The following is a 26071-nucleotide window of genomic DNA, read 5'->3' on the forward strand; positions in this document are numbered from 1 at the left end:
AATTATATCGGCCCATCGCTTCCTGTCCTAGAAAGTGCGCCAGTACTGATCGCGTAATCAAAGCCGGTCTAAGAGAAATAGTAAACTTTGCCGATCACGGACATTGAGCATTCGAAAGTGAAGCGATTCGCGACAGAATGTAAACTTGACCGATCTATGAGAATGCGTCATCCAAATTGGGCCGTTCCTGAGTACTTATTATTCAAAGGCAGTGAATAGTGCATATATCCGTAGATGAGTGCTGGACATGAGTTATTTCAATGATTTTGTTGTTCTTTGCAATGCCAGTGAATCCTGCATGTACTGCAGCACTCACAATACTAATAGTGCTATCACATTACAGTCACTGAGTTGTAGCACGTGGGCTAATCTGCCAATCTGTCAACAATGTAAGCCCTAGCTAGTACACAGGACACTAAATGCCGGGCATTGCGGCATCCTTAAGTCATCCTAAAATGTCCTGAACTGATTGTACCAGAATCTATTTCTCCACTGAAACTATATTGAGAATGTTCATAAGTTCCAAGGTATTTTACGACCATTGTAATTCGCTTTCAGAATGTTCCTGCCTTCACTTAAAATATTAGTAAATCTAATTGAACGTGTGCTAATGTGAGGTATCCACAGTTCAGTTTTACGTCACTGATAATCTAATACAATTTATGTCAGCAAGACGTCGCTGCCTAATGGATGACAACTGGTCATTTCTTGCAAGGCAAACATTCCTAAATGCTGAAATATAAAACTTATTATTACAAGCTCATTAAGACAAAGGCTATTATACGCTTTTGGTAAAGTAAAAGAATGGTAATTTAAGTAAATCTATAACATGTGAGCAATCAGGGGGTCATAAATTGATACAAGTACAGCGTGTCGATGAGTGCAGACTACCTATAGCAGCTTAGTTAAATAAGTAAACACAAATATATTGCCTTTAGGCATCACAAAAGTTTGAAGAGTGCTTACAAATGATGCTTCTGCACGCATTTTCAAGGGTAATGGTACACGCCCAATGAAAAGTTCACATTTCAGATGGTGATGCAGGAGCCAAAGCGGTGAACAAGAATCAAGGCATTGCGAGGTCTTCTAATGAAACTCTGCAACGATTACATAGTTGCACATCAGCAGAATGCTTCAGCCATTCAGCCATATCCATTTTAATCAACATTCACATGAAAGATAGTCCTTTGGTGCTCTGGTCCTCTATCAACTCCGTTCGCCGCTTGAAATGGCTGAAGAGTTCTGTGTACTGGTGGCAGGCTCCGTGGTCTCTTGCCGCAGCAACGAATGACGTCACTGGGCACGTCTATTAGATATGAACACGCCATTTTCACTCAAAGAGCTTGTAGCGCCCTACTACATGCCACAGTAATCCAATCAAAAGAGGATGACGACACGTCCAGCATGCTGGTGGTGCGCGAGCAGTGGGATCGGTGGTTGCAAAATCGAAGGCCAGTGCCGCTTAGTGCCGCTCCCGCCTGATGAAGCGTGCCCTATTAAAATATAATTTGTGGACAACTGGCATCAGCGTCTGTCTGGTTTTCCGCCCTCACAAATTGGTGACCCGGACGGGATGTAGGGGCGCACAGGGGGCGCAAGCTTCTTGGAAAAGAAGGTGAGTCTCATCGAGCGAACTTCTGAGTGAGTGAGTGAGTGAGTGAGTAAAGACTTTATTGGAAAATAAGGTATTGACGGGTGACCTTGTCGTTAGGAAGCCACGAGCCCTTGGGTGCGGGCGGCTTCTTCAGCTCTCTGATGACCTTGGCCTGCAGGTCAGAGTCGGAGCTGAGCAACACGGCCACACACTGCTCGGTATTACTTATTTTCGTGATTCATGTGATATTCCGCGGGGCACAACCACATAATGTGAACCAGATCCGCTTTTTTCTTATAGTGGTTACATCTATTAGGGTATTGGTCCGGATAGTAGTAGTGATAGGCTACGGCTTTGGGGTAGGTGTTTGTCTGAAGTCGCCTCCAAGCTATTTCTTGTCGCTTGTCAAGCGATTTGTGTGCTGGCAGGTACATCGCCCTGGTTAACCTCTAGTGATGAGTCATTTCCTGGTGTCTGACCATGCGATTCCTCTCTGATCCTAGCGCGAGCCGTCCGGATACCCGGTTGACGAGTCCCCGAACGCCGCTGTGCGCGGCATCGTTGCCGGGTAAGGAGGAGTGTCATCATCATCATCATCATCAGCCTGGCTACGCCCACTGCAGGGCAAAGGCCTCTCCCATACTTCTCCAACTACCCCAGTCATGTGCTAATTGTGGCCTTGTTGTCCCTGCAAACTTCTTAATCTGATCCGCCCACTTAACTATCTGCCGCCCCCTGCTACGCTTCCCTTCTCTTGGAATACAGTCCGTAACCCTTAATGACCATCGGTTATCTTCCCTCGTCATTACATGTCCTACCCATGCCCATTTGTGTGCTGGTGCCCAAATGATTTGGATTAGTCGTGGATGTTGGTTAGTGTCTAGTATGTGTGTTACGGGAGCCTGTTTTACGAGACCCAGCCTTTTGCGAAATTGCGTACTGCTGCTAGGGAATCGTTAATATTGTAATGACAATGTGTGGAGGCTATTGCCAGAGCAACAGCCGCCTCTTCCGTTGTGTGTGTACTTCTGGTTGGGATTGAACCACCAGAGCGCATTTGACCTGAGGAGTCCACCACTGCGAGGGACATACAGTTGCCTTCTATGTATTGTGATGCATCGACGTAGACTACGTATTTGAAGGCGTGAAATTTCTGATGTAGTGCTTTGGACCGTTCGGCTCTCCTTGTAGAAAGGGGGGTATGTTTTCGGGGAGTAGATTAATTTTGAAATGGCACCTCTGATTTTGAGGAATGTCTGCTCTAGTGCTTTGCATCTAGTCGTAGTTGACGCCGAGGTTCTGTTTCGCCCGACGGCACTGTGAGCGAGCCTTTCGTATTGAAATAGAAAGTGTGCTTCCACAAATCCTCGAGGGTGTTGTGCGCACCTAGGTCTAGCAATTTAGCGTTGGCCTTTCTTTATAGGTAGCCCATGAGCCTGTTTTTAGGCCCTCCGGATGATTCCCTCTATTTTGTCTTTCTCAGCCGCTTTGAGGCAGAGGTAAAGGGTGATGTAGGTGATACGGCTGAGAACGAAGGGTTGTACCAAGCTTATGAGGTTGGCTACTTGCATGCCAGAGTGTTGGTTGGCAATTCTTGAGAAGAGTCGCATCGTCTGTTGGACGCAAGCTTCTGGTTTATGAATGGTCTGGCCGTTGCGCGCCAGAGCTTGCATGAAGAGGCCGAGTAAACGGATGGTGTTTACCACCGGGATCGCTCCTCCTCCAGCTTGCACAGTGATCTCTGGGGGTGGTCTAGTGTCGAGTATGCGGATTGTAGGGGACCTGATTAGGAAGAATTATGATTTTTGCGGGGAGCAGGCCCCCACTTTGTCTGTCACGTGCTTTTCGACCGTGTTTACAGCTTGTTGTAACGTGGTTTCTATATCTCCATCGCTACCTTTAACCACCCACAGGGAGGTGTCATCGGCATACATACTGTGATGTAGATCTGGAATCTGATTAGGTTCTTCCTGTAAACTGATCATTGCTAACTGGAAGAGGAAGGGGGGCAAGATTGATTCCTGCAGTATGCCACGACTTCCTAGAGAGATCTTGTCTAATTGTGGCTCTCCTATTCTTAGTTACGCTGTGAGGTGCTTGAGAAAATTTTTGATGTAGTTGTAGATCCTCTGGCCTACCCCTGGGCAGTGTAGATTTGCCAGTATAGCATGACGCGCTACGTTGTCACATGCCTTTGTAAGATCAAGGCTAAGGACAGCCCGGGTACCATATTGAATATGTGGTCTAGAACTTGATGTTTAAGCTGAAGCATGACGTCTTGCAAGAAAATTTTAGGCCGAAAGCTACTTATGGAGTTCGGGAATAGGCTGTTGACCTCTGCAAAATTGTGGAGGGGGTTCAGTATGAAGTACTTTATTATCTTTACTACGCATGAATTCAGAGAGATTGGGCGTACGTTCTTGAGCTGTATTCGCTCAGCAAGTTTCGGTATGAGTATTATTCGTTCATGCTTCCATTGTGAGGGGATAGAACCTGTTTCCCAAGAGCGGTTGAAGTACTCTGTTAGGGCAGTGATAGATGCGTCGTCTAGATTTTGGGGGGTTGGTTGGTTATGCTATCGGTGCCTGGTGCAGATTTAGTTCGGAGTTTCAGCAAGACGGCTCGTACTTCAGCCTCTAGGATGTGTGCGTCTAGGCTAAGATTCTCCAGACCAGCGTATTGCATCTGGGAAATTTGTGCACTTGTGCCTATGTACCGGGCTCTAAGCTCTGTTAGGGGCTCGTCGTCCGCGCCCTGGTATTGGTGAGTGATCTTACTGAGGTTTTTCCTACGCTCGGATTTACTCTTATATGAGTCCATAAGATATCGGAGGTTCCGCGTTTCGGCTAGGCCGTGTTGTCCCTGCCTGCTGTCGCATACGTTCTTCCATCGGTAATTGGTTAATTGGTTAGCGTATTCTTCGATTTCCATGTCAATCTGCGCGATGCGCACGCGGAGTGTACGGTGCAGATTATTCTTTTCCCAGCGGGTTTGCATGCTCTTTCTGGCTTTCCACAAGTGTAGGAGGCATCTGTTCACCCCGACCAGACAAGCCTCTTCAGGGATCTGCCTCGTGGTGCGTTTCACACAATCTCTGAGATCCCCGATTCGGGCGTGCAGACGTTTATATGCTCGGTGCCGATTGCTTCCCAAATCTGGCGGAAGCGGTCCCATTCTGTGAGCGTGACTCGTTTGCCCTTCTTGCGGGGTGGACCCGCCTGAATATGGATTTCTATGATATAATGATCGCTACCGAGGCTTTCACCGCTAGTATTGCAATCATAGCTGTCTATGTTTTTGATGAAAGTTACATTGGGAGTGGTGTCCACACTGACACTATTGCCGATACGGGTGGGCGTCCGGGGGGTCGGTGATGTGTCAGTCCCTCTTGTTGCTCCTCTAGCCAAATATTACGTCCTTTGACCACATTTGTGCGCTATCATCATGCAGTGTGGGGAGCATTAAAGTCACCTAATAATAATATGGCCTGTTGGGAAATCCTGAGAGCCTTCCTGAATAGAGTTCCCAACTTGTGTCGTCGGCACTTTGGGATGATATTGAGGATGAATATGCTTCCATCCTCCTTACGTTTGAGGATGAGTTCAAGAAAGACGTGGTCTTTTCCAACTTCTTCAACATCATGTTTAATGGCTGTTTGATTTTAGTGAACTAGAATAGTGGTCGGGGAATCCGACTCGGAAGCATTATAGGATTTGTACCCTGCCAATGTTACATGGCGTCCCGTTGCCGGAAGGGCAATGATATCCGGGGCCTCCTTACTGCTGAAGGTTTCCCCGTTTGCAGCGAAACCCACGGCAGTTCAATCGCCAGATCTTGTAGTTATGAGTGTGAGCCATGTTGAGGTAGCGGGGGTTCAACGGTTGGTTTAGAGATTACGGATAGGGATGCGCGATTGTAGGGCTTGGATGCCATGCCCTTAAGGGAGACGGATGTCATGGAGGTGATTCTCGAGTTGCCAACGGAAGGCTTTAGTTTCGGTAGCGGCTACCTGGAACATTAGTTTGGTGGATCCGGTTTCGAGAGCGTGTAGACGTGCTCTTATTTGTTGGATAATACTGGTGTTGGTGAAGCATCTCGTTCGCAAGTTCAGTAATCGTATGTTCGAGTTTCTCGAATCTTGGGAAATATGTGTGAAGAGTTGTCTGTATGCTCTCCTGCCTTACGTTTCCGTGATGGTGCTGTGGTGTTTTGTGAGGGAGTAGACGGTGGGGTTGGGCGCGGCGTCTGACTGCGCTCTTGTTGTCTTTTTTGTAGTGGGGTGATTACTAATAACTGCTTAGTGATTTCAGTTATCTGTTCTTCTCTAACCACTCCCCTCTGCAATACCTCTGGCCCTGAGGGCATGATAAGTAAAAAAAATAACTGCCACATTTGTTGGACTTTTGCCTCAAGAGCCTGCATCTTGGCATACTGAGCATTGGAAACAGAGACCACGTTAGCCCAACTCAGCTGAGGAGCGCTGTTAGTCGGGGTCGTTCGTCTCCAGGAGCCCGGCAGGTTGCACGACCACCAGCTAGAGTAGGTGACGCTCGGAGTAGAGGTTAGTGTCGGGTAAGATCGAGATCGGCGCCTGCTACTCTATGCTCCTGGAAGGAAGCTTGCACTGGTTTCTTGGCTGTTCTGCGACGATCGGAGTTCTCGCGATCTACTTTGCCTGCCCTTGCCTGTCCCCCGGGACAGGCAAGGAGAGACCAGCTTTCACTATAGTGAAAGGGGGTCCACGGGGGACATGCGCGGTATCCAAGATCGCTGTGCTGGTGCTGAAACATCACCCTCTCCCCCCGGTCCCCGGAAACTTTCGATATCCTCGCCTTCGTGACTGCACCCGGAGGGGCGGAGGGGGCGAGGTGACAGAAAACCTATGAGCCCCGGGTGCCAGATGACCTAGCTATGCCACTGGCTTCACCTGGTGCATCCAGGCACCGGTTATCCGCACTGGATCAGCCAGAGATCGCTTTTGGTCGCTGCTGTGGGACGTCGGGAGCTCCTGTATTGTTGGAAGCAGTCGAGCGAGGGGACAGTTTCGGCATGGGAATTGTTGCCGCAGCTCTGTCGTCTTCGTCGAAGTACCCAACACCTACATTGCAAAACTGTTAAGGTTACGGTTGAATTATGTTTATATACAAGACGAGGATGATGGCCAGGTAAAGATGGCGTCAACAGCCTGCGTCTTCCTTTTCTCTTTGCCCGGCTCATGCCGTAGCAATCTTATCTGATCTCTACTGCTTCATAGGTGGGACATTCGATCCACCTCGGTGAAATGAGATATGCAATAAAAATTTGTGCGCATCGACGCAATAAAAATAAAGTTTGTACGCATCGACGCTACAGGGCGCGCATATCAGATGACACGATACGATTGTAATGATGATGATGATGATTTATTGGCATTGTCTCTGTAACTGGACGGTAAAAAACTGTCACCAAGCCTGCTTGAATGAATCAGGTGTGACATACATGTTTTTCATTACAGCGATATTTATACATCTCCATAATCTTGTTCTTCATCAAGACTTCGTTACCTTGTACCATACCTATGCAAGTGCTACATCGCGTGCCTCCTGGTGTGATAATATTCAACTGCAATGCAAGGGCACACGATAGACGCTACGCGGCACACATCAAACATCGCAAGGCAACTGGCACGATGCGACGCTAATGATGATGAGTTATTGGCATTTCCTTCGAAACGTGGCGGTGACGTAGTCACGTGGCCAGCTTAATTTATTCAGCTACACAGTGTATATTCTTTCTGGAATTCCTGTATACATCTCTATAACTTCGTCATCAAACATCATCAAACATCAAACAACTCATCAAACAATTTAGCTGCCTTGAAGCGCTACCTGTGCATCTGCTACATGGTGTTCTACCTGGTGTAACAATATGCAACTGCAATGCAAAACGTGCACGTATCGATGCTATGCGGCGCGAACGTCACATCGCGCTTCTCCTCGCGCGCTAGGACGCGTTTATAGGGAATTTTCTCGTTGCATCTTACCAAGCGCTGGCGTGGCCAGCAGCGAAAACATTTTTCTTCAAGCTGCACAGCTGCACCTCGCCAGTTAAAACGTAGCTTCAGGAAAAAAGGCTATATGTTTCCTGGAAAACAAAATTGTAGACTTTGCAATTAACTCGAGACAACAGAACATTGCTTTAAATTTTGCATTGACGCATATCATTCTTCGGACATTTTACAAAGAACTATAAAAAAGTCCTTCCTCTCACACCTTAGGATATCCAGTTCCTTGCTTTCAAAAAGACAGCCAGTAATACGCGATATGATTTGTTGACGCGGTGGAATATGGAGAAGCCGAATGATCGACAAACATGTCGAGCCACCTAACTTGACAAGGTCTATCTTTCGAGAAGAGGCTTCTTAAGTGCGTAGTGTGGTTGCTACCTTCGATCCCGTACGTGAATGGATTTCGCGTATGGACGCTTGTAGTTTGTTGGCCCAAATTTTGAACTTTCATTAAACTGCGTACCATGTGTGTATTTCTTTCTCATGTATGTTCAAATGTAATGTAACAATCTTCGATTGACAATACTCATGATTCCATGCAATAAAAAAGAAAAATGCACTCGCGTGGCTCAGTGGTAGAGTGGCTGACTCCCACGCAGCGGGCCCGGGTTTGATCCCGGCGGTTACTGAGCATTTTTTTTTTTCATCGGGTGATAGGTGCTACGGAAACCGGACACCGGCGGCGGCGGCGGCGCGCACCATCGCCACCCCAAGCGGCTATTCCAATGAGCCCGTAACACCGTACGCTGCAATTGCGCAAGTCCGACGCCAGACTCGCAGCCGTGAGAACGCGATACTTTCGAGGCACGCGCTTGCGTGAGCGTTTTTAGCTGCTGCTGAAACTGGACTTTGTTTGATGCATAGAGCTGACGTTTTATTTCAAGTTTCCGTCTATTCATTTTTTTTTTCAAGTGTGCCTAGGCATCGTTGGTTGTCTCATTTCACCAGCTCTCGTACTCACACCGCAAGATTTCCCGTAGGCCCTTCCATTTTACCCCGCTCTTTGGCATGATTGATGCGTTGATGCACAGCCGCTGGATAAAAAAAAAGTGCGGCGTGCCGCGTGCATAGGAAACAGTGTGATCCACCGCGGCACCACCAGTCGGGGACTGTTGTCTGGAATGGGTATAGAATATCTGTCAGGAACATGTTTGGAACGCCGTCGCGCGTGGAAGCCGACGCGTCCCATCTCCGACAGTGTGTGCCGTTCGGCCCCGGCCAAACGGCCGAGAATGCAACCAGGGCTGCCACATTCGCTTCCATTGAAGCCCGCCTGATGCTGCACGCCACACTTTTATCGCTTTTTTTTTCATCCAGCGCCCGTGGTTGATGCTTGTGTCTGCTGCATTTGACTTAGCGTTTGACAGTACTTATGTTATGTGTGCACCATGTGCGCTGTGCACGATAGGCTCGAGAGAAGCCGGGCGTGAAACTTCCACTTGAGCACGTTTCACTGTGCCCGCTGTGTACGCTATGCTCGAGAGAACAGCCAACGACAGTGCGTTTACCTGTTCCCTTCCTATCAGAACTAAAGCACCTGATCCTCCCTCCCCCTCCTCCGCTGAATGACTTCCGTCGGTCTACTCTACGCACCAGCTTAGACTCTAATCCTGCCACACTGAAGATGCTAGATAGTAGCCACGTTTACATGAATGCGACACTGTCGCATCGCATCGCATTTCTAGCGCATTGCATTAATATAAACAGCGGTAACGCGCTAGGAAGGCGCATCGCATTAATGCGCAAGGCGAGGGTAGATTTACGGGCGCGAGTCGAATCTCGCGGAGCATGTAAACGCAGGATCGTCGCATTAGGAATTATGAGAAGGAATTAGCAGCGGGACTGTTGCGCTGGCGAAGCTGCGAGACGGCAACGCCCGAAGCAGAAGCAAAATGGCGTCCCCAACGGCAACTTGGCTCACCGCAGCGTGCTCTACGCGAACATAGTTCTACGCAGAGGAAACCACTGTTTTCCTTGCCATCATATCTGAATTAAATATTCGTGAGCTGTTAGATTAGAGAGACGAAACGCTGCAAGGGGGGTCCAAGCATTTCGCACAAGCGTCAGGCTCTCGGTAGTCGGTACAGTCGGCCCTCAGCCATCAACGTGCACACGGCCCACTACCGCAAACCAGTTACACAGGAAGTCGGCTGCACTTCCCTTATATGACACCATGTGGCGCTACGTTCTCGCTAGAGTTAATGCGCTATATGTAAACAGCGTCTCATCGCCTTTCCCAAATGCGCTTGGAAATGCTATGCGCCGCTGTCTCTTTCATATAAACGGGGCTAGTGAGTAACGCTACACAAACATTGCTAACGAAAGCGGTTGCTGCCCGGATCAAAAGTCCTCGGGGGGGAATTACGCCTGCTAGCTCCAACGACAATCCTTGTTCAACCACTCTTTATCGCTTCAAGTCTCCTGCTTCTTGTTCTGTCTTGCTTGGATTTCAATATTCCCAAAGAAGCAGGCTTTCAGTTTTCTACTTCTTATGTTAATATTTGAATCTTCAATGCAAAGGCCGTGGCTATTCCCTTGTATTTCTTACTCTGGTCTGTAATATTTTTCGTCTAGTGCCTTGCATAGTTCTGAGATCCGTGTGCCGGTCAAGAGACAAGGCTAATTTTCGCAATCTGGACTACAATAACAGTATTACTATTCATTGTAACCATCAAACGTCAGCCTACAAGGACTTCTTTTCACCTAAAACAGAGAGCAGGGTGTAACCGCTTTCTTCAATGTTTTACTTTTGTTGTGCATTTACTTCGCCATACCTGGCAAAACCATTGTTTCTCAGCGCTATTTAGGCATGACGAAACATACTTATGGTGTGAAAATTTCAATCGCCTCACGTTCGATAAGCCTAAGAACCGGTCTGCGCCATGTATTTAAGCATGTCGAAACATATTTATAGTATGAAAATTTCAATCGCCTCACGTTCGATCAAGCTAGGAAACGGTCTGCGCCATGTCAGTTTTTGCATGATGAACCCCAGAACAAAATCAGTAAAACATTTTATACGTCTGTGCAGCGCATAGTTTCTTTATCGTGTAGTATAGCATGTCATACAACTTATGTGAGCTATCATTAAAAAAAAAACCCTGGGAAAGTCTTAACGTGAAAGTTTATATACCTGCTCCAGATATTTAAACAATACTTTTCATTTTCTGTGTCCCAAATGAACAAGTGGTTACTTTTCTGGGGTGAGGTCACGAGAGTCCTGGCATTAAACATAAATCACACAAAGCCGAAAAATTTCTTCTACGAAAACTTTATTGCTCGTGGTCCCTACATAAAACATTGTTCACGAAGCCGTGAGCGAATCACAATGCTGTTGCATGTAAATACAATCACGGAAGTAATCTTCAGTGAACGTTATCACCAAGCAGTTACAATTGCGTATACTAGTACAGTGGTCAAATATTTCGTACGCAGTAATTAATCATATTCGCCTAAAGAAAATAGTTGTCATGGTTGCGGCTCTGTTTAAAATATTTATCGTTAAACCTTGGCCTGCGAGAGGATACTTTGGGTCATGTCACTGCCTCCACTGTCGCTCGTAAACGTCGACGCACTATTTTCGGAGGCCCCTACTTGACTTGAAGTCGCACCTCTGCTGATGCCAGAAGAAAGACCCGAATTTCCGTTGCCACTGCCATATGAGGTGTACTCGTACTTGGTCGTGCGTGTGCTACTCACAGGAGTTGTCCGAATGCTGCCAGTTGGAGAAGTAACGGAGGTGGTTCCGCCGATTGAACGGGCCCCGGACACAAACAGGCTTGAGCCCTGGCTTACTGGCACCGAGTTGGCTATTGTGCTGCCATCTACGCTACCTGGCTGCCGAGATAGAAGGACGCTTCCATCGGGAGCATGGAGGAAATATTGTGAACTGCTTGCTCCCATCATGGGTAAACCATTTAGGCCAGAAGAACCCACAAGTCCGATGGATGGAGTGCTTGGAGCGTACGAAGTGAAGCCGAAAGCTCCGTGCTGGACGCCTGTTCGGCTAGTAGTACCGATAGACAGGCCCGGTACAATCGCTGATACGCCTGGATGATGACGCCACACTTTTAGCTGCCAACGTGTTCCAGGTGCTTCATGGCCTTCAACGACGTAGTGCGGGTGCCCGCCTATTGGAGAACCTCCTATTAGATATGGATGCGAAGAGGTTGTGGCTGATAGAAAACCTGTAGAGACCGGAATGGTCGTTACGTAGGATCCGGAAGTGAGGGGTAGCGTTAACCCTGTTTGCCCGAGTGTGTTTCCCAAAAGGCCATTGGATGAAGAAACAAACTGGCCATTAACGAATACTCCTGGAGTGGAAGTTACTCGAGTGCCACTTGTGGACAGTGGATTAAAAGAAGTGGTGCCATAAAAAGGAACTTGTATACCACTTGATATTCCTGGCATATTTTTTAGTCCTAGTAGTGTAGGTGACGACAATGATTGGGCTGTCTGCTCCGTAACTTGGAACCCCGATGTAGCAGGTGTAATAGAAGACGCTAGCGTTGGCTGTTCACCATTAAAAAAATTACTTGATGGTAAATGAGTTTCTGAGCTTGGATGACGTGACAAGGCTGAAGCATATATGCGTGGTGAAGTTACAGTTTTTGTTACTACTGTTTCTTTCGTTCCCACAGTTGTTTTTCGTGGTCCACCTGCTGGAAGCAGGGCTTCAGTAATTTCTTTTATGAAGCTCGGAGTTTCTTCTGATGCCGGCTGGCTTTCTGTGAAGGAGTGACCAATAGCCCCTGAAGTGAGGAAGGGCAGATGCGACTTCGTAGTGCTTAGTGGATCTTGCGATCCCAGTAATAGCTTGGTAAGTGTGTTGTATGCACTAGTGTCACTTGGTTCACGGTACCCGTGCAGGAGTGTTCTGCTATTTGCGGAAAGCCCAATTGATTCTGGGCTTATTTCGGTTAGTCTAGCTAAATATTGCGCGGCAATATCGTTTGGATTGCTTATCGCATTTTGAAGCAGCGATATCATTCTTGTGGCCTCATCTGTTCCACCTTCGTTGGAATCCACGCTGTCTATTGATGAACCAAATATTCCGACTGGTTGTCTATTAAATAATATCTGCTTTAGCATATTGTTATATAATGGCGATCTGGGTTTCTTACTTAAAAATTTCAATAGCAGTGGCAGATTTGTCCCACCAGATCTTAATAATCTGCCGAGCAGGGTTTTTGGTTCAGGAGTAGTCCTTAAAAGGGCGTGCAATGGATTGGTTTTGTCGCTTAACAGTGAAGACAGTCGTCCTTCGTGCAGTACCACATCGCTTTTGCGCACCAACTGTCCGTCAGGTGTTAGTGTGTATTGGCGAGGATGTGCAAAAAAGTCCGAGATTAAGAAGTCAGAGTGCCTAGCGTTAGTATATGTATTGCTGATACTTGACAAAGGGTCTATCACTGGCAAAAGCGTACCGTCTTGTGACTGAACGAAACGCACACCCATTTTTCCGCTGTTAACTCCCATTAGAGTACTCAGCATGGTTCTACCTGAGGAACTTCCACCGTAGCCAGGAAAGCCTGCGTATGACGAGCTTGAGGAAATGTCATAAGGGCCGAAAGAAGATCCAGGGTATATTCCTGACCCTGGACCGTACGGAGCGAAAGGTACTAGAGGACTACCAGAGTTGTATGGCCAGGAACTTCCTGGAAATGAACCACTGGGATAAACAGGCCATGAGCTCCCATAAGTCATACCATACGGACCACCGTAAAAGCTGCCGTAAGGACTACCAAACATTCCCGCGTAAGGACTGCTCAAAGGGAATCCGTAGGGGTCGCCTCCTAGAAGTGAGAACAAAGTGCTCCGTTGCCCTGGTTTATTTAACAATGATGAGTCGCTTTGGAGTAGAAGATGCTCTAAGGGAGACTCTCGTAGCAGAGATGAAGTTTCACTGTTGAGTACATTAGTGAGCAACTTGCTTGTGTTCGATCCTTGGGAAATTTTACTGCTCGACAAAAGATTTTTTAAGGCTTTGATGATTGTGAGCCTTCGAATAATATCTGTCATCCTTGTAGATCCTGGATACCCATACATTTCACTACCCACTGGACGAAGAGGAACAGTGTTAAGAATTTTCTTTAGAGATTCTGGGACAACCGGGAGCTTCGGGTTAGGGTAGCCAAGTTTAGTGTACAAGATATCGGGATCAACCGCTTGAATGTACGGAGGGAAAATTCCTGTTCTGCGACCGAGAACCCATTTCCACTTTCGGCCAAGTCCTGTAGTATATCCTGGCACTTCGACCTCTACACCGCTTCCCGTAACACCGACTGCTGGGGCGCCATGACGGGGCATTTCAGTACCAGAATGCAACAGGTTCAATCCAGTACTAATTGTCGACGCACTGTTGGTACTTCTGGAAGTAAGCACAGAAGAAGCAGGGGCATTGCCCAGGCTAACCGGTGCTCCCTGTGAAGGGAAATGCGGTAAGACTGATGGGACGTTTCCGCCACCTATAAGGGAGCCGCCAGCAGTTGTGCTTCCATGGACGCCGATATTTGTCGGTGCTCCAGGGCCGGCAGGAACTCCAGGAATAGAAGTTATGCCCCCGGTACCGAGCGTAGGTAGAGTAACGCTCGTAGCAACATTCCGACCATCTGGATGAGTGCCGGAACCGCCGGTGTGGCTAACTAAGTTGATGCTCTTGGTTGTAGTTACCTTCGTTTTAGTGAACGTTGTGCCACCACTTTTATCCACGCTGAGTGTTCCTCCTCCTTCCACGGCAACGCCAGGTACTTGAGGTTGACCAACAGGAGATATAAAGCCGCCATTCGTGTTTCCGCCCGATGGAAGGTTTGGGCGCATGGAAAAGGGGTCAATGTCTTCGGGTAGGTTTTTCGTAGGAGTGCCTATCGTCTTCGTCGCGTCCCCGCCACTCGAAGTCTCCACGGTCACTGTCTTTACAGTCTTCACCGCGCCTTCGTCGCTATCGGGAGGCGAAACTGTCTTTATATGGTGTACAGTCTTGGTGAATTCTTCGTTGGTACCATCGAAGGAACTGGCCGTGTGCACAGTTGCCGCTGAAAAAAAAGGAGGTTTTTCAGGAAGGCAGAGGATGAGCACAAATGCTTGGGTAACTTTCACATAGGCATTAGGAAGAATAGCCAGCCCCTTCGACACAAAAGTACAAGTGATCTCGGAAGTTGTGATTTGACACCAAGGTGCATAGTAGATGTGCTCAGTATAGCCGCCTTTTATTGCACTTGAAGTATTAGGCTTGTTTGTTACATTCTAGTACAGTTTTCTGTCACGAAATATGACAGACACTAAAAATTATTCAAGGATGGTATTTGTACATATGCAGCTGAATTGCTTTTAACTTATGCATAACTGCGGGTGCATTCTCTTGGTAATATGCATATCAAGTACAGCAGACAGTTTTCGCATGATTACAGTTCCACTGCGCTTTATTTCTAAGAGCGTGGACCTTATGTTGGTAAGAGCTTGTAATGCATAAAGAAGCTGCACTGAAAGTTTTTCTTTAAGAAATTACATTACACAAAGCAGTGCATAATTGTGGTCAGAAAATTCCTAGTTACATCTCGTAAAACGAATCTTTGCATTGAACTACGCCACATCTCCTGCTGTAGCAGTTATCATACTTCAGCAAGTCGTTTCATGAATGTCAAATGCGATTATAAGGCTATAACACACATTACTAATTGAGCAATGCGCACAGTAAGTAAGCGAACTCCTACTTGCTAGGAGCACTCAAGGAAAGCTGATAACACGAATTCTTTTTAATTAAGACACACGGAAAACTCACTATCATCTGTTGAACGCAAGATAGATTGATCGCAATTTGGATATGTGTAGGATATGCAGGATATACAGGACACTCGGGGCAGCTACACATTGATTAGTAGGCTTATCGCACAGTATTGCTTATTAATGCTAGGTTTATTTATGCCATACCAATAGAGGTCATCGCTGTTCCTAATGACATAACGTATTGTTATATGCGTTACCAGAGTTTAGGCCGAAGACGTTAGGTCAGAATGCATCCGCCGAACTGTGCATAAGTTGTCTAGTCGACAAAAATATAATTGCTTATATTACCTTATAAGAATGACACATCTAATGCTAATCTAAAGCTAATTGTCGGTCAATAAAGCGCATCAGCGCCATTCACATTGACCGATAATTTGGACGGTGCTTAGGGGTCGCCTTTAAGAGTGGAACGGGCTAGATTTCTTAGATTCCTGACTGCTTGTCTCGCTGTCGCGCTTCCCGTCAACCAAATCTTTGTTGCGGATGCGGGGAGCCGAGCGCCATAGTGTTGTCACAAGGAACCGATTGGGCTGCACCGCTCGGAAAAGGGGTTTGTATTTAAGTTACCGCACAACAGAATTATATTTCCTGAATATTCAAATTCAACTCCGACACTATCATGTCTGTTGGTTGCGTTTAGGTTTGACTTTACGAGTTTTCTGACGCATTTTACTTTGAGGAATTCAATTAGTTCAGTAATGCTTCCGCGCCATCGGAGGGCTTCCGTGGTTGTGGTTCGGTATGATATTTCGACAAGCGACGTCCGGCGCCAACATCGGATTTTTTGTGACATGGGGTCCTCGACGCTATCGTGTAACATATAAACTAATTGGTCGTGTCTGTGCTAAGCTGCAGAGCAACTGAGGTAGCACCTTAGAACTAGGGTTAATATTTAGGCACCACGGAACACTTGAATTTCGCTATAAGAAATGCTGTGACTGCATTCACAATTCTACATATACCCCGAAAATTATTTAATTAGTAGACGGTACTGCAGAGTCATGCATACGAATGCCTTATGTGTATGTGCCATACCGATAGAGGTCATCGCTGTTCATAATGATATTGCATATTGTTAGCTGCGCTGTTAGAGTTTAGGACAGAGATGTTAGGTGAGTGTATCCACTGAAGTATCCGGAAATTATGACGTCGGCATAAATACAATGGCATATGATACCGGTGAGAACCGGTGTGCATGAGAGTAATTGCGTCTATTAGTGTTCTCAATGAAGTACTTGTGCAATTATTGATTATACGTGCATTTATTTTTTACCTCGGTCACTAATTGCAGACCAGTGATACTATGATAGCGTGATCAAATCACTCTGTTCTGAATAAGTCAAGAGTTACCTATTGCCGTGTTTGCTCTAATAAATCTGTGAATCTGTCATTATGATGAAGTCATCGAAAGAAAATTTGTCAATAAATCCTGACCTATGGACTCGCGCTACCCCAAATAAAAGGTTTAAAAAAGGAGGTTATTTGGGAATTATTACAAAAACTAAGTAACAATAGAAATGATGCTGGTATTATTGAGTACATTATTGGCAAACATGAGGAAAGAAAGTATTCTAATGAACAGCTTGTTCATCATTGATCACCTGATCTTTTCATGACAAATATTGAACAGCTTCTATATACTTTGACGCTCATTTCAGATTCACCATAGACAATGCTGCGAATTCCTACGTCGATTATAAAGAGTACAGCGTCGAACCAAAACACAAATTGTCGAGTCCTTGCGACTGGATTGCGGCACTACAGTGTTTATTGCCAGCTATACGGAGCGGTCCGCATGAACAAAGGGTATTTGAAATTTAGAGGCCATGCACCACCTAACTGAGAAAGGACTTGAAATAATTTTTCAATGGCTACCAATTCACTATGGTATCATTGGCATTGAATTGGCCGATCAAACTGCTCATTCAGCCTGCCTACGAATCCGACTGTATAGAACAGATGCCGCAAGGATGCTCCGCCTACTTGCAAGTGAATGAACTACATCAGAGTGGAATGAACCACATTTTAGGCATGCCCTACACACCCTGAATCCAACCTTGGGCCTCCGACTTCCACCCACACTTCCCCGAAGACACGCTACCCTTTTGCTTTGGACGTCGCATTTACCGATGCCTTCGCGTTGCGCATAGGGAGGGTCGATGCCACAGCATGCGGCAATTGCGGCGACAGGGAAACAATTCATGTTCTTTGCCCGTACCCGCACTACAGTGTGCAGAAACAATCCTCCTGAAAGGAAGAATTTTGAAACATCCACGCAGCCTAGCATCGCATCAGAAGGTGGCGCAAGCGTTACTGCCCTTCTTGAGATGAACCGGCCTTTGTGAACGTCTGTGATCGGAACGCCTTTTCTGCTACCTTTTTTCCTATTGGTCTCTTCTTTTCTTTCTTCTTTTTTTTCTGGTCCCTCTTTTTCTTCTCCATCTTTGTTATCTTTACAAACATTGTAACCCGCACCTCAGTACAGGTTAGCAAACCGGAAACTCGCCTCTGGTCATCCTCTCTGCCTTTCATCTCTCTCTCTTTTCAATGATTCCAAGGTGTTAAGAGGGCATTTTGTGCGAAACACCCACTTTTCCAAATTTAAGGGTGGCCACGTACTTTACAATACAACCAAGTAAAAAGCCTTAAGTGTATATGTGCTAGCGGTCTGCACCAAGACATTGTTCGCGCGCGTTATATGGTAACAATTAAGCCCTGAATGCCAAATTGCTTTCCTGTATATGGTGTCTCTGGTGGTGAAGTGGAGAAACAGTTTGTTTTTTTATTTCCTACCCTGACTTTTGAATTTTACCACAGGCTTCATTTGAGTTGTTTCAACGGGGTTTCGTCTTATAGATCAGCTGCTAATTGTCAGCGAATCTTAGCGCCTCATCATATCATACTTATTCAGCCGCCCGTGGATTACTGCCTAGCATTGGGGCCAGCACAATACCACGCGCAATAAGTATTGTGCTGTTTCGCACAGTATCGGTTAGAAGAAAGATTTGAGGGCGCGTGCGGAAATAATTTTTTACCGCTTAGAATACAGCATTTATTGTGAATGTGGCACGCTCCGGTCATCAAGTGGAAAGACATAACTGCTTTGTCCTCTTCCGTGCTTCCAACATTTACTATCTCAATTATGGCTTCGCTTCAGTTGTTTCGCCTGGCTGCTGATTTATGGATAGACTGAAGCATCCAAGAACAAGGCAGCAGCCTACACGAGGAGTTGTAGGCGCTACTGCACTGATAAGGTGCTGTATTATCCACGGTTGTTGTGTCGGGGAAATTGAAGGACAGGTAACACCTCAGACAATGTGCAGGGCTGCAGTTATTTTACAGCGAATCTGTTACCCTCTTGTTTTACGAGATTTTTTCGTAGCGTGCTCACCTAAAACACGGCAGCTGGAAAAGGTGTTTTAGTTGCCGCGTAATGCAATTATCTTTTCTCGTATATTAGAATTACAATCCAATAATATCATGCCTGCAGGATGTGCGTAAGTAGCATTTTACGAATTTTCGATGCATATTATGCTGAGAAATTCAAGTATTTCATTACTGCACTTGCGCTAGGTGGAGGGCTTACAAGAATGAGGATGTACGGTGCACTATCGGTACCGCCACCTAGCGACCACGGCCACTCAGACCGACTTCAAGCGGCAGCTTGAAAAGATTTGTCTTTTAGTTTCCGCGTAACAAATTTATGTTTTCTCGTAGGTTTGAATAATAAACTGAGGCTATCATGTCTGCAGCCTGTCTGTACGTCACAATTTACGCTTTTTATCAGGCAATTTACTTTTAAACCTTAGGAAGCTTTAGCTCTGGTGCTCCTATCCAAATGCAAGTAAAAGGTGAATTCGTTTTTTCTCGGCAATCACTGCACCAAATTTGACGAGGTGTGTAGAATATAAAAAAAAAACTGTTGGTTTTCAATTGTTGGTTGTTGGTGACTGTTGGTTTTCAATTTCTGATTTGGATCGTCAATTGTTTATTAAAAATTGTCAGAAATCGAAAATTTTCCGATAACGAAACTGTCAAGTTTACAACTGACTAACTCAGCAAGAAAAAAATGATATTGCAATTCTGTGAACTGCATCTGATAGTACATTTAAAGCGGACAATATTGATATGTTACACATTAATCTAAAAACATTCAGTAATATGGAAATACAGGTTTTGCAGAACCCTCGTGCACAACGTAACTAATTCACGTAATATTTAACTTTACATATCGAATTTGTCTGTTTTGAATGATCTAATGGATGTCGTGTACAGTACCCTGATATCTGTTATTTAAGCAGAGCTATTAATTTATATACTTAGTGCGTTTACTATTCAGCACGTTAAAATTTTTGAAAACCCTTTTCACAAAATTCAGACGCTAAATCGAAATTGTGCTTTCAACAGTCATTAGAATTCAACTTTCTTTCCCAAATGCAACAAATATCATTCATATCGGTCCAGGGCTTATCTCAGAAAAAGTTTTTTCGTTTTACATGTACTTGAATAGACCGCGTCGGAGTCGGGCCCGAGCGAAAGCTTCCTATTAATTTAGTTCAATAAGATACTCGCGCTTGTCGGACGGCCTAGAGGAATGAGGGTCTACGCTGTACTTCCGCGGCCTGGCTTGCGCTCGTGACGTGTGTCACTTGTGGCAGCGGTGCTTGTGCAACGTCATCTAGCGTCGCCGCCAGCATCGCTGTACATCCCGTTCAGTGGGTGGAACAGAGACGGATTTTTTTTTTCTATTCTGCAAACATTCGAAAGACTACGGTAGTGATAGATTAAATGTTATTGCTGTAAAAAATAAAACATATTGTGTGTTTCACAAAACACACGTTTTCGGAAAGAGTGTAATTATAAGAAACGTTCAAGTCGGCGTAACACAACATTAAGTTTGCAATTTTCATTGGGTTATATCATTTGGAAATACACCTATACATGCGTTCTGTACACCCGCGTCACAGTTTAAATGTTTTCTTGCCTCCTGACAGGGTTCTGTGGAGCATATACAGGCTGCAATTGCTTAGGAGTATTGACGTTAAGCTGAGGCTGCACAACGACTCGGCGTGGTTTCAAGCCCCTGCGGCTGCGTTCAGGTGGCGGCGGATTACTAGAAACACTGTTGCGGCTCACGCGCCTGGCATAGAGAAGCTTTTCCACTACAATGAATTACTGTGAGGTGAAAACCTATCTATCTAAATGTTAAACAAGAGATTCCCCGCTGGAAGCTTTCCGGACATTGCAAACTAGACACACACATGACTTAGCAATCATTCTGATAACAGCTCAGAGCAAAAAAAAAAAAAAAAGAACTGCAGAAGATTCTACTTAGCAAGGCAGAAGCATTTTTTCTCCAAAGGCGCATGATTTAGCTTGTAGTCTTGTAGATGTTTTTCTCAAGCAAATTTTATGAATCGTAGCATACACAGCTTATCCACATATTCGTAGTTCAGCCAGTAGATCACTAAACCTCAAGGCCAAAGCGTCGCACGCTGCCCGAGGTAACCGTGACGGGCTGCAGCGTGGTCTAAAAGGCACTTAGGAGTCTGTCGGAAGAGTCTAACTAGCATGCATATTCCAGCGTGCTTGGACATCTACGTAATGCAGGGTTGCAGGAGAACACAAGAGACGTGGCGTATTTACGTGAATAGCTCTTCTCGTTCAACTGAGTAAATAATAACTGCAACGTGAAAATAATTAAGTGTTTTATTAACTCAGTTCTTAACCACTGCATCGGTGTTGCCTATGGCAATTCTTGATGAACCTCAATATATCCCCTTTTAAAGCACAAGTCAGGATGCACATACGCTTTGGGCACTATTATTAGTTATTGTAGTGAAATATTGGCAATTAGTGTCTTTCCGGCAACTTAAAAATTGGCCATTGAATGGTATACAGCTCTTCTGTTGAGTTATCCTGTAACACAGCAATGGCGAATGCTACACTGCTTGCTGTAATAGGCATAGTACTTCCCCCGGCCTTCCGCTACGCGCCCTATAAACGACACTCCACCAAGCCTTGGCAACCTTGGGCGGTATGCATATCATTTTTTATTTTTTATTTTTTTTTACCACATAAGTACACTGATGTATACAAAGCCGTAGGGATGGCAGGATAAAAGCTGCATAACGGCAGCTTGACTAGTCCCACCTCCCCATTTACAACAGGCAGCAACATGGCAAGATATTCGTAGTACATTCTTGTGGCAGGGTTTTCCTTACAGGGGCTTAGAAGCGTCATGAAGCCTTTTTATATTCAAGCAAAGTGTTTCTAAACGTTATTCATACAGTTTAGTAATTGACGTTCCTGCGTCTGTGAGAGAAATTTTCTCGCAATAATTCTGTTATTTCTTTTCTATGCTTCTGCAATGTTAATGTCGCCATACTGCAGTTATTCGGTGCAAGTGCAGACGTCACTGCGAAGCAAACAGCGAACCCAACTTTCGTATGTCCATGCGCTTTCTGTTTGTCGTTATCAGCTATTTCACCTTGAATACTGCTAAATGTGCATTGAAGTTACCTAAACACATACACGTTATCCTTAGGCGAAGAAATTCTTCGCAAATGATGGTAGCGTCGTTGAGTGTTTTCCATTCACACCGCAGAAATATTGAGTAATACCAAGAGTACTAATCGTACATCTATGCCTTCAAATAACTTGTACCTCGTTTTAACCAATTTTCCAATTGAATCAAACTTACCCAACACTGCCAGAAACACTAGGCCCCAATGGATGGAAGCCATGAGCTGCCTCGACATACTGCCTCTCTTCTGACTGCGCCAAAACGCGAGCGCCAGCCCTTATGGGTCGCTGTTGCTCGCACGCGCCATGCAAGCAAAGACTGGCCTTGCAGTTCTCCGCCTACAATTTTGAGGCCGTATTGTCCTTCGCCTTCAAAGAAAAAAAAAACAAGATCCGAAATGCGTCTTGTCTTGTGACAGAATGCGCATCCCCTTCATATTTTGTCATAGAACAAAGAAATAATTTCCAGAAAGATGTCACCAAGCTGCCTTTGCCTGGGTAAAAGTTTGCCTGCATTGTCTTTCATCCCTTTGTCTTTTACGAAATAAGTAACCCATCTTCTAACGGCTATGGTACGTCTGCGTCAATCCTCTGCACCATGCCGCAGTTTGTCGTCCTGAGGCGAGGCTCGCAAAAGGTCAGCTTCTAGGTCTTGTACCCTCAGCAAGGAAATACTAACATTAACCTATACTTGACATTGACCTGCAGCTTAACATTAGCCTACAGATGCATCACAATGAGACTAACTACAGTAGAGACAGGTCCACTATACGTCACAATGACGCATGACTTCTTCTCCCACACGCTACGATTACAAAATATGGGGGAATACCTCATGGGAGATGCGAGTAGCAGACACGACAATGATCGTGTCTTTTACTAAAGAACGTCACAATGGTTGCTGCAGCGTTGACATATTTGAAGCCTACGTGAACTCAGCCACATCACCTGCCCGAAGTACCCATTCTGGCACGTTAAACTTTTAGTTCATTGACATCCATTTATGACTTTATTTCGAACTCAACGTAGGAGAAAGCATTCTTTCCAAGCGATTTAAACTGATCCTTGTTTTCCATTATTGCCTATCTGTCATACTTCTTCAGTTCTTTTGATCTCAACCGAGAATTTCGACTTCTGCTGCTCATGGCGACAATCCTCTTTCCCATGGACTCAATTTATTGTTACTCTAAAAAAAACGCTGGTTATCTGCTCTAGCGATCACTTGCCAACTTCAATGCTGCTTCGTCATTAGAAGCCTGTAGATTAGAGCCGTTAGATTCCTTTGAGCTTTCCTGACCACTAAGTACATTATGCGAGGAGCATGGCAAGGTCTAGTCTGTATCATTCTAAGCATAGAGATCTCGGCCCTGTCAAGCTTGGGGTGTGGCAGGGGGGAGGTTCTATGGCTAAGCTTATAATTAGTGGCTATCTCATGATATGTATGGAGCGATTCTTTTCCTAGGTCTATGGGAAACGTGGTTGTGAGGTCCCGCGCAGACCTATGGGCAGCCTCATTCGGAATAATCTCATTCGGTCCAGTGATGTCCTTTAAGTGGGCAGGGAATCACGAAATGTAGCTCTTCACTTCTGTTTGAAGTCCTGATCACGTCTTCACTTCTGATTGTAGTCTTTATCACGAAGGATCTTGCTTATTGTTCCGGCTACCCATCCGGCCGAGAAAGAGCGGATAGCCGAGCGTGAGTCTGAGTCTGAAAGGCTGGCTTCTTACAACTATTAATAGCTAAAGCGATAGCAGCCTCCTCCGCCACATGGGACGTCTTTACCCTTACAGAAGCTACATTAAGGATTTTTCCTTCTACGTGCACCACTGTTATGGATAATTTTTTCCCTATGAGATACTGTGCTGCGTAGACAAAAATTCATTTAGCTTGTGTTGATGTAAGTCTTGTAGGGTTGCCCTTGCTTGTGTGTTCCACAGACCCACTTTATGAACAAGATGAATGCTGCGGGGTACAAGGTCAGTTACATATTGAGACCTGGTATCTTTGCTGGGAGATTTAAAGGGTTAGCGGCTATACCGGGGTTCAATGTCGGTCTCCTCCAGGATTTGAAGGCAAGCATTAGTGGCAGAGAGCCGAGTGATTTGGGCTATGCAATGTGCTTCAGTAATCTCATCAAAGGTATTGTGGATTCCCAGGGCCAGCAGTTTTGCCATGCTAGCAGACTGTGGCAGTCCAATGGCTCTTTTGAGTCCCGTTCGAATGAGAGAGTCAAGCTTAGCTTTTTCAGCTCGTGTCCATTCTAAATAAGGTGCAGTGTAAGATACGTGACATAGGAAGAACACCTGAAAGGCCCGGATAAGATTGTCCTTCTTGAATCCTTTCCTTTGGCTACGTACCTTAGCAATGTGTTTTAAAAGTTAAAAGTTAGCCATAATATTTTACCAGAATCAACTCTGTGTATGCAGGTGCCCACATTAGTTTGTATCTCAATAAGAAGAGAGCCATGTGGCGCTAATCCTTTAGTTTTGCCTGCTTGTCTACCTTTCCTGTACAGCAGTAGCTCTGACTTTGCGGGAGAAAGCGTCAACCCCGTGCTAGCGAGGAAGTCCTCGGTGATGTTAACAGCTTCTTGTAAGATTTTCGGTAATCGGGCTAGGGACCTTCCGGGGCCCCATATGATGATGTCGTCCGCATGTATGACATGCCAGACATCTGGGGTGCTAGCCAGCCTCTCCGATAGCCTGTTCATAGCCATAATAAAGAGCAGGGATGACTGCGCCAATCCCTGGGCTGTGCCGAGACAACCTAGAGTGAAAGGCCCTTGGGTAACTGTCCCAACTCTGATGAACACCATGCGCTCACCAAGATAGGATTTAGTAAAGTTCAAAAATCTGATGCCAAGATCGAACTCGGATATCTCACCTAGGGTGTGTTGGCGTCGGTCCCTGTCGAAGGCCTTAACTAAGTCTAGGGCCAGAACACTCATCACGTCTCTGGTGCGGTTACCAAGGATCAATTTTATCCATAGGAGCATCGCATGATGTGCATAGTGGGAAGGTCGAGATTCAATCAAGTTGTGAGGAAAGAGGCAATCGCTCGATGCGACTTGATATGGGATTAACTGTATGCTCCGTGACTTTGCAAAGACAGAAAGTGAGCGAGATGGGTGGAAGGCTTGCCATACTGGTAGGCTTTCCCGGCTTGGGGATGCAAACTATCTTCACCACCCTCGGATCATCAGGGACTTGCCTTGACTCCCAGACTCGCTTGATCTCATTTGCTAAAATCTCTAATGCCTTCTCATCCAATTTCTTAAGAAATTTCCCTGTGATACGATCTGGTAATGTAGCCGACTTGACTATTGAGGTTAAAGAGCACGTGTCTAACCACTGATACGGAGATGGCTTCATCAAGTAGTGGGACACTCATCCTGGTGTATTCCGGGTATGGGACGTTCTCTGCCTCCCTGCACACATCACTGTTCTTCCAAGGAAAGTAGGTGCACAGCATGCTTTTAGCGATGCCGCTGTCCGTCATACCATGACTAGTTAGGCATTTGATCGTCCTGTCTAAAGCTAGTCTAGCTGTCCCTTTGATTTTTTTTGTTAAGATATGTGAGAAGCCCCACTTACTGCCTCTTCTCATACGACTATCCGTTTGCGCACATGTTTCCTCCGATTGTTGCTGCGACAAAAGTACAGCGCATGAGTCAGTTTCCTTGTTTAGAGCTGCAATTTCGGCCTGAGCCTACGATTGAGCTACTGTATGCTATGCTTAGCCTCAAGCATGTGTGCCATTCTGGCATACATTACCGGGGCCTCGAAGTCAGTAGCTATTGTCTTTGTGGCCTCGTTTACAGCTTTGCTCAGGTTACCTAAGAGTTCCTGTATGTCTCTCCTTCCGGAATCTGCTCTCCTCCAATTTTCCTGACGAGGTTCGAGTCTGTAAATTGTAATGTTCTGGGAAATATCGGCAAGCCACTTGACTGCTCCTGCGAGAAGCTCGACAATACATATTTTTTTATTATATGAATATATCACTGTCATATTTCCGTTTCGGTAACTGCTCTGCTAAAGTGACTTTATTATTCTACTGCTTAAAGAGCTGACTATCGACATTAACTTCTGATCTGTCGCCAGACCAATGTAATTTAAGTTT

The 26071-nt window shown here is 45.7% G+C and overlaps 1 protein-coding gene across 1 annotated transcript in view; it reads right to left on the reverse strand.

The window, feature by feature from the left end:
• LOC140216782 (uncharacterized) overlaps window positions 1-22280 on the reverse strand; it is a 41948-nt gene extending 19668 nt beyond the window's left edge. The window contains exon 1 of the mRNA XM_072287318.1: window positions 22129-22280. Coding sequence (XP_072143419.1) covers window positions 22129-22186 — 58 coding nt within the window. The 5' untranslated portion in view covers window positions 22187-22280. The remainder of the gene's footprint in view (window positions 1-22128) is intronic.
• Between the last annotated feature and the right edge of the window lie 3791 nt (window positions 22281-26071).

The sequence above is a fragment of the Dermacentor andersoni genome, chromosome 3 (assembly GCF_023375885.2).
Source record: "Dermacentor andersoni chromosome 3, qqDerAnde1_hic_scaffold, whole genome shotgun sequence".
Taxonomy (NCBI): Eukaryota; Metazoa; Arthropoda; class Arachnida; order Ixodida; family Ixodidae; genus Dermacentor; species Dermacentor andersoni.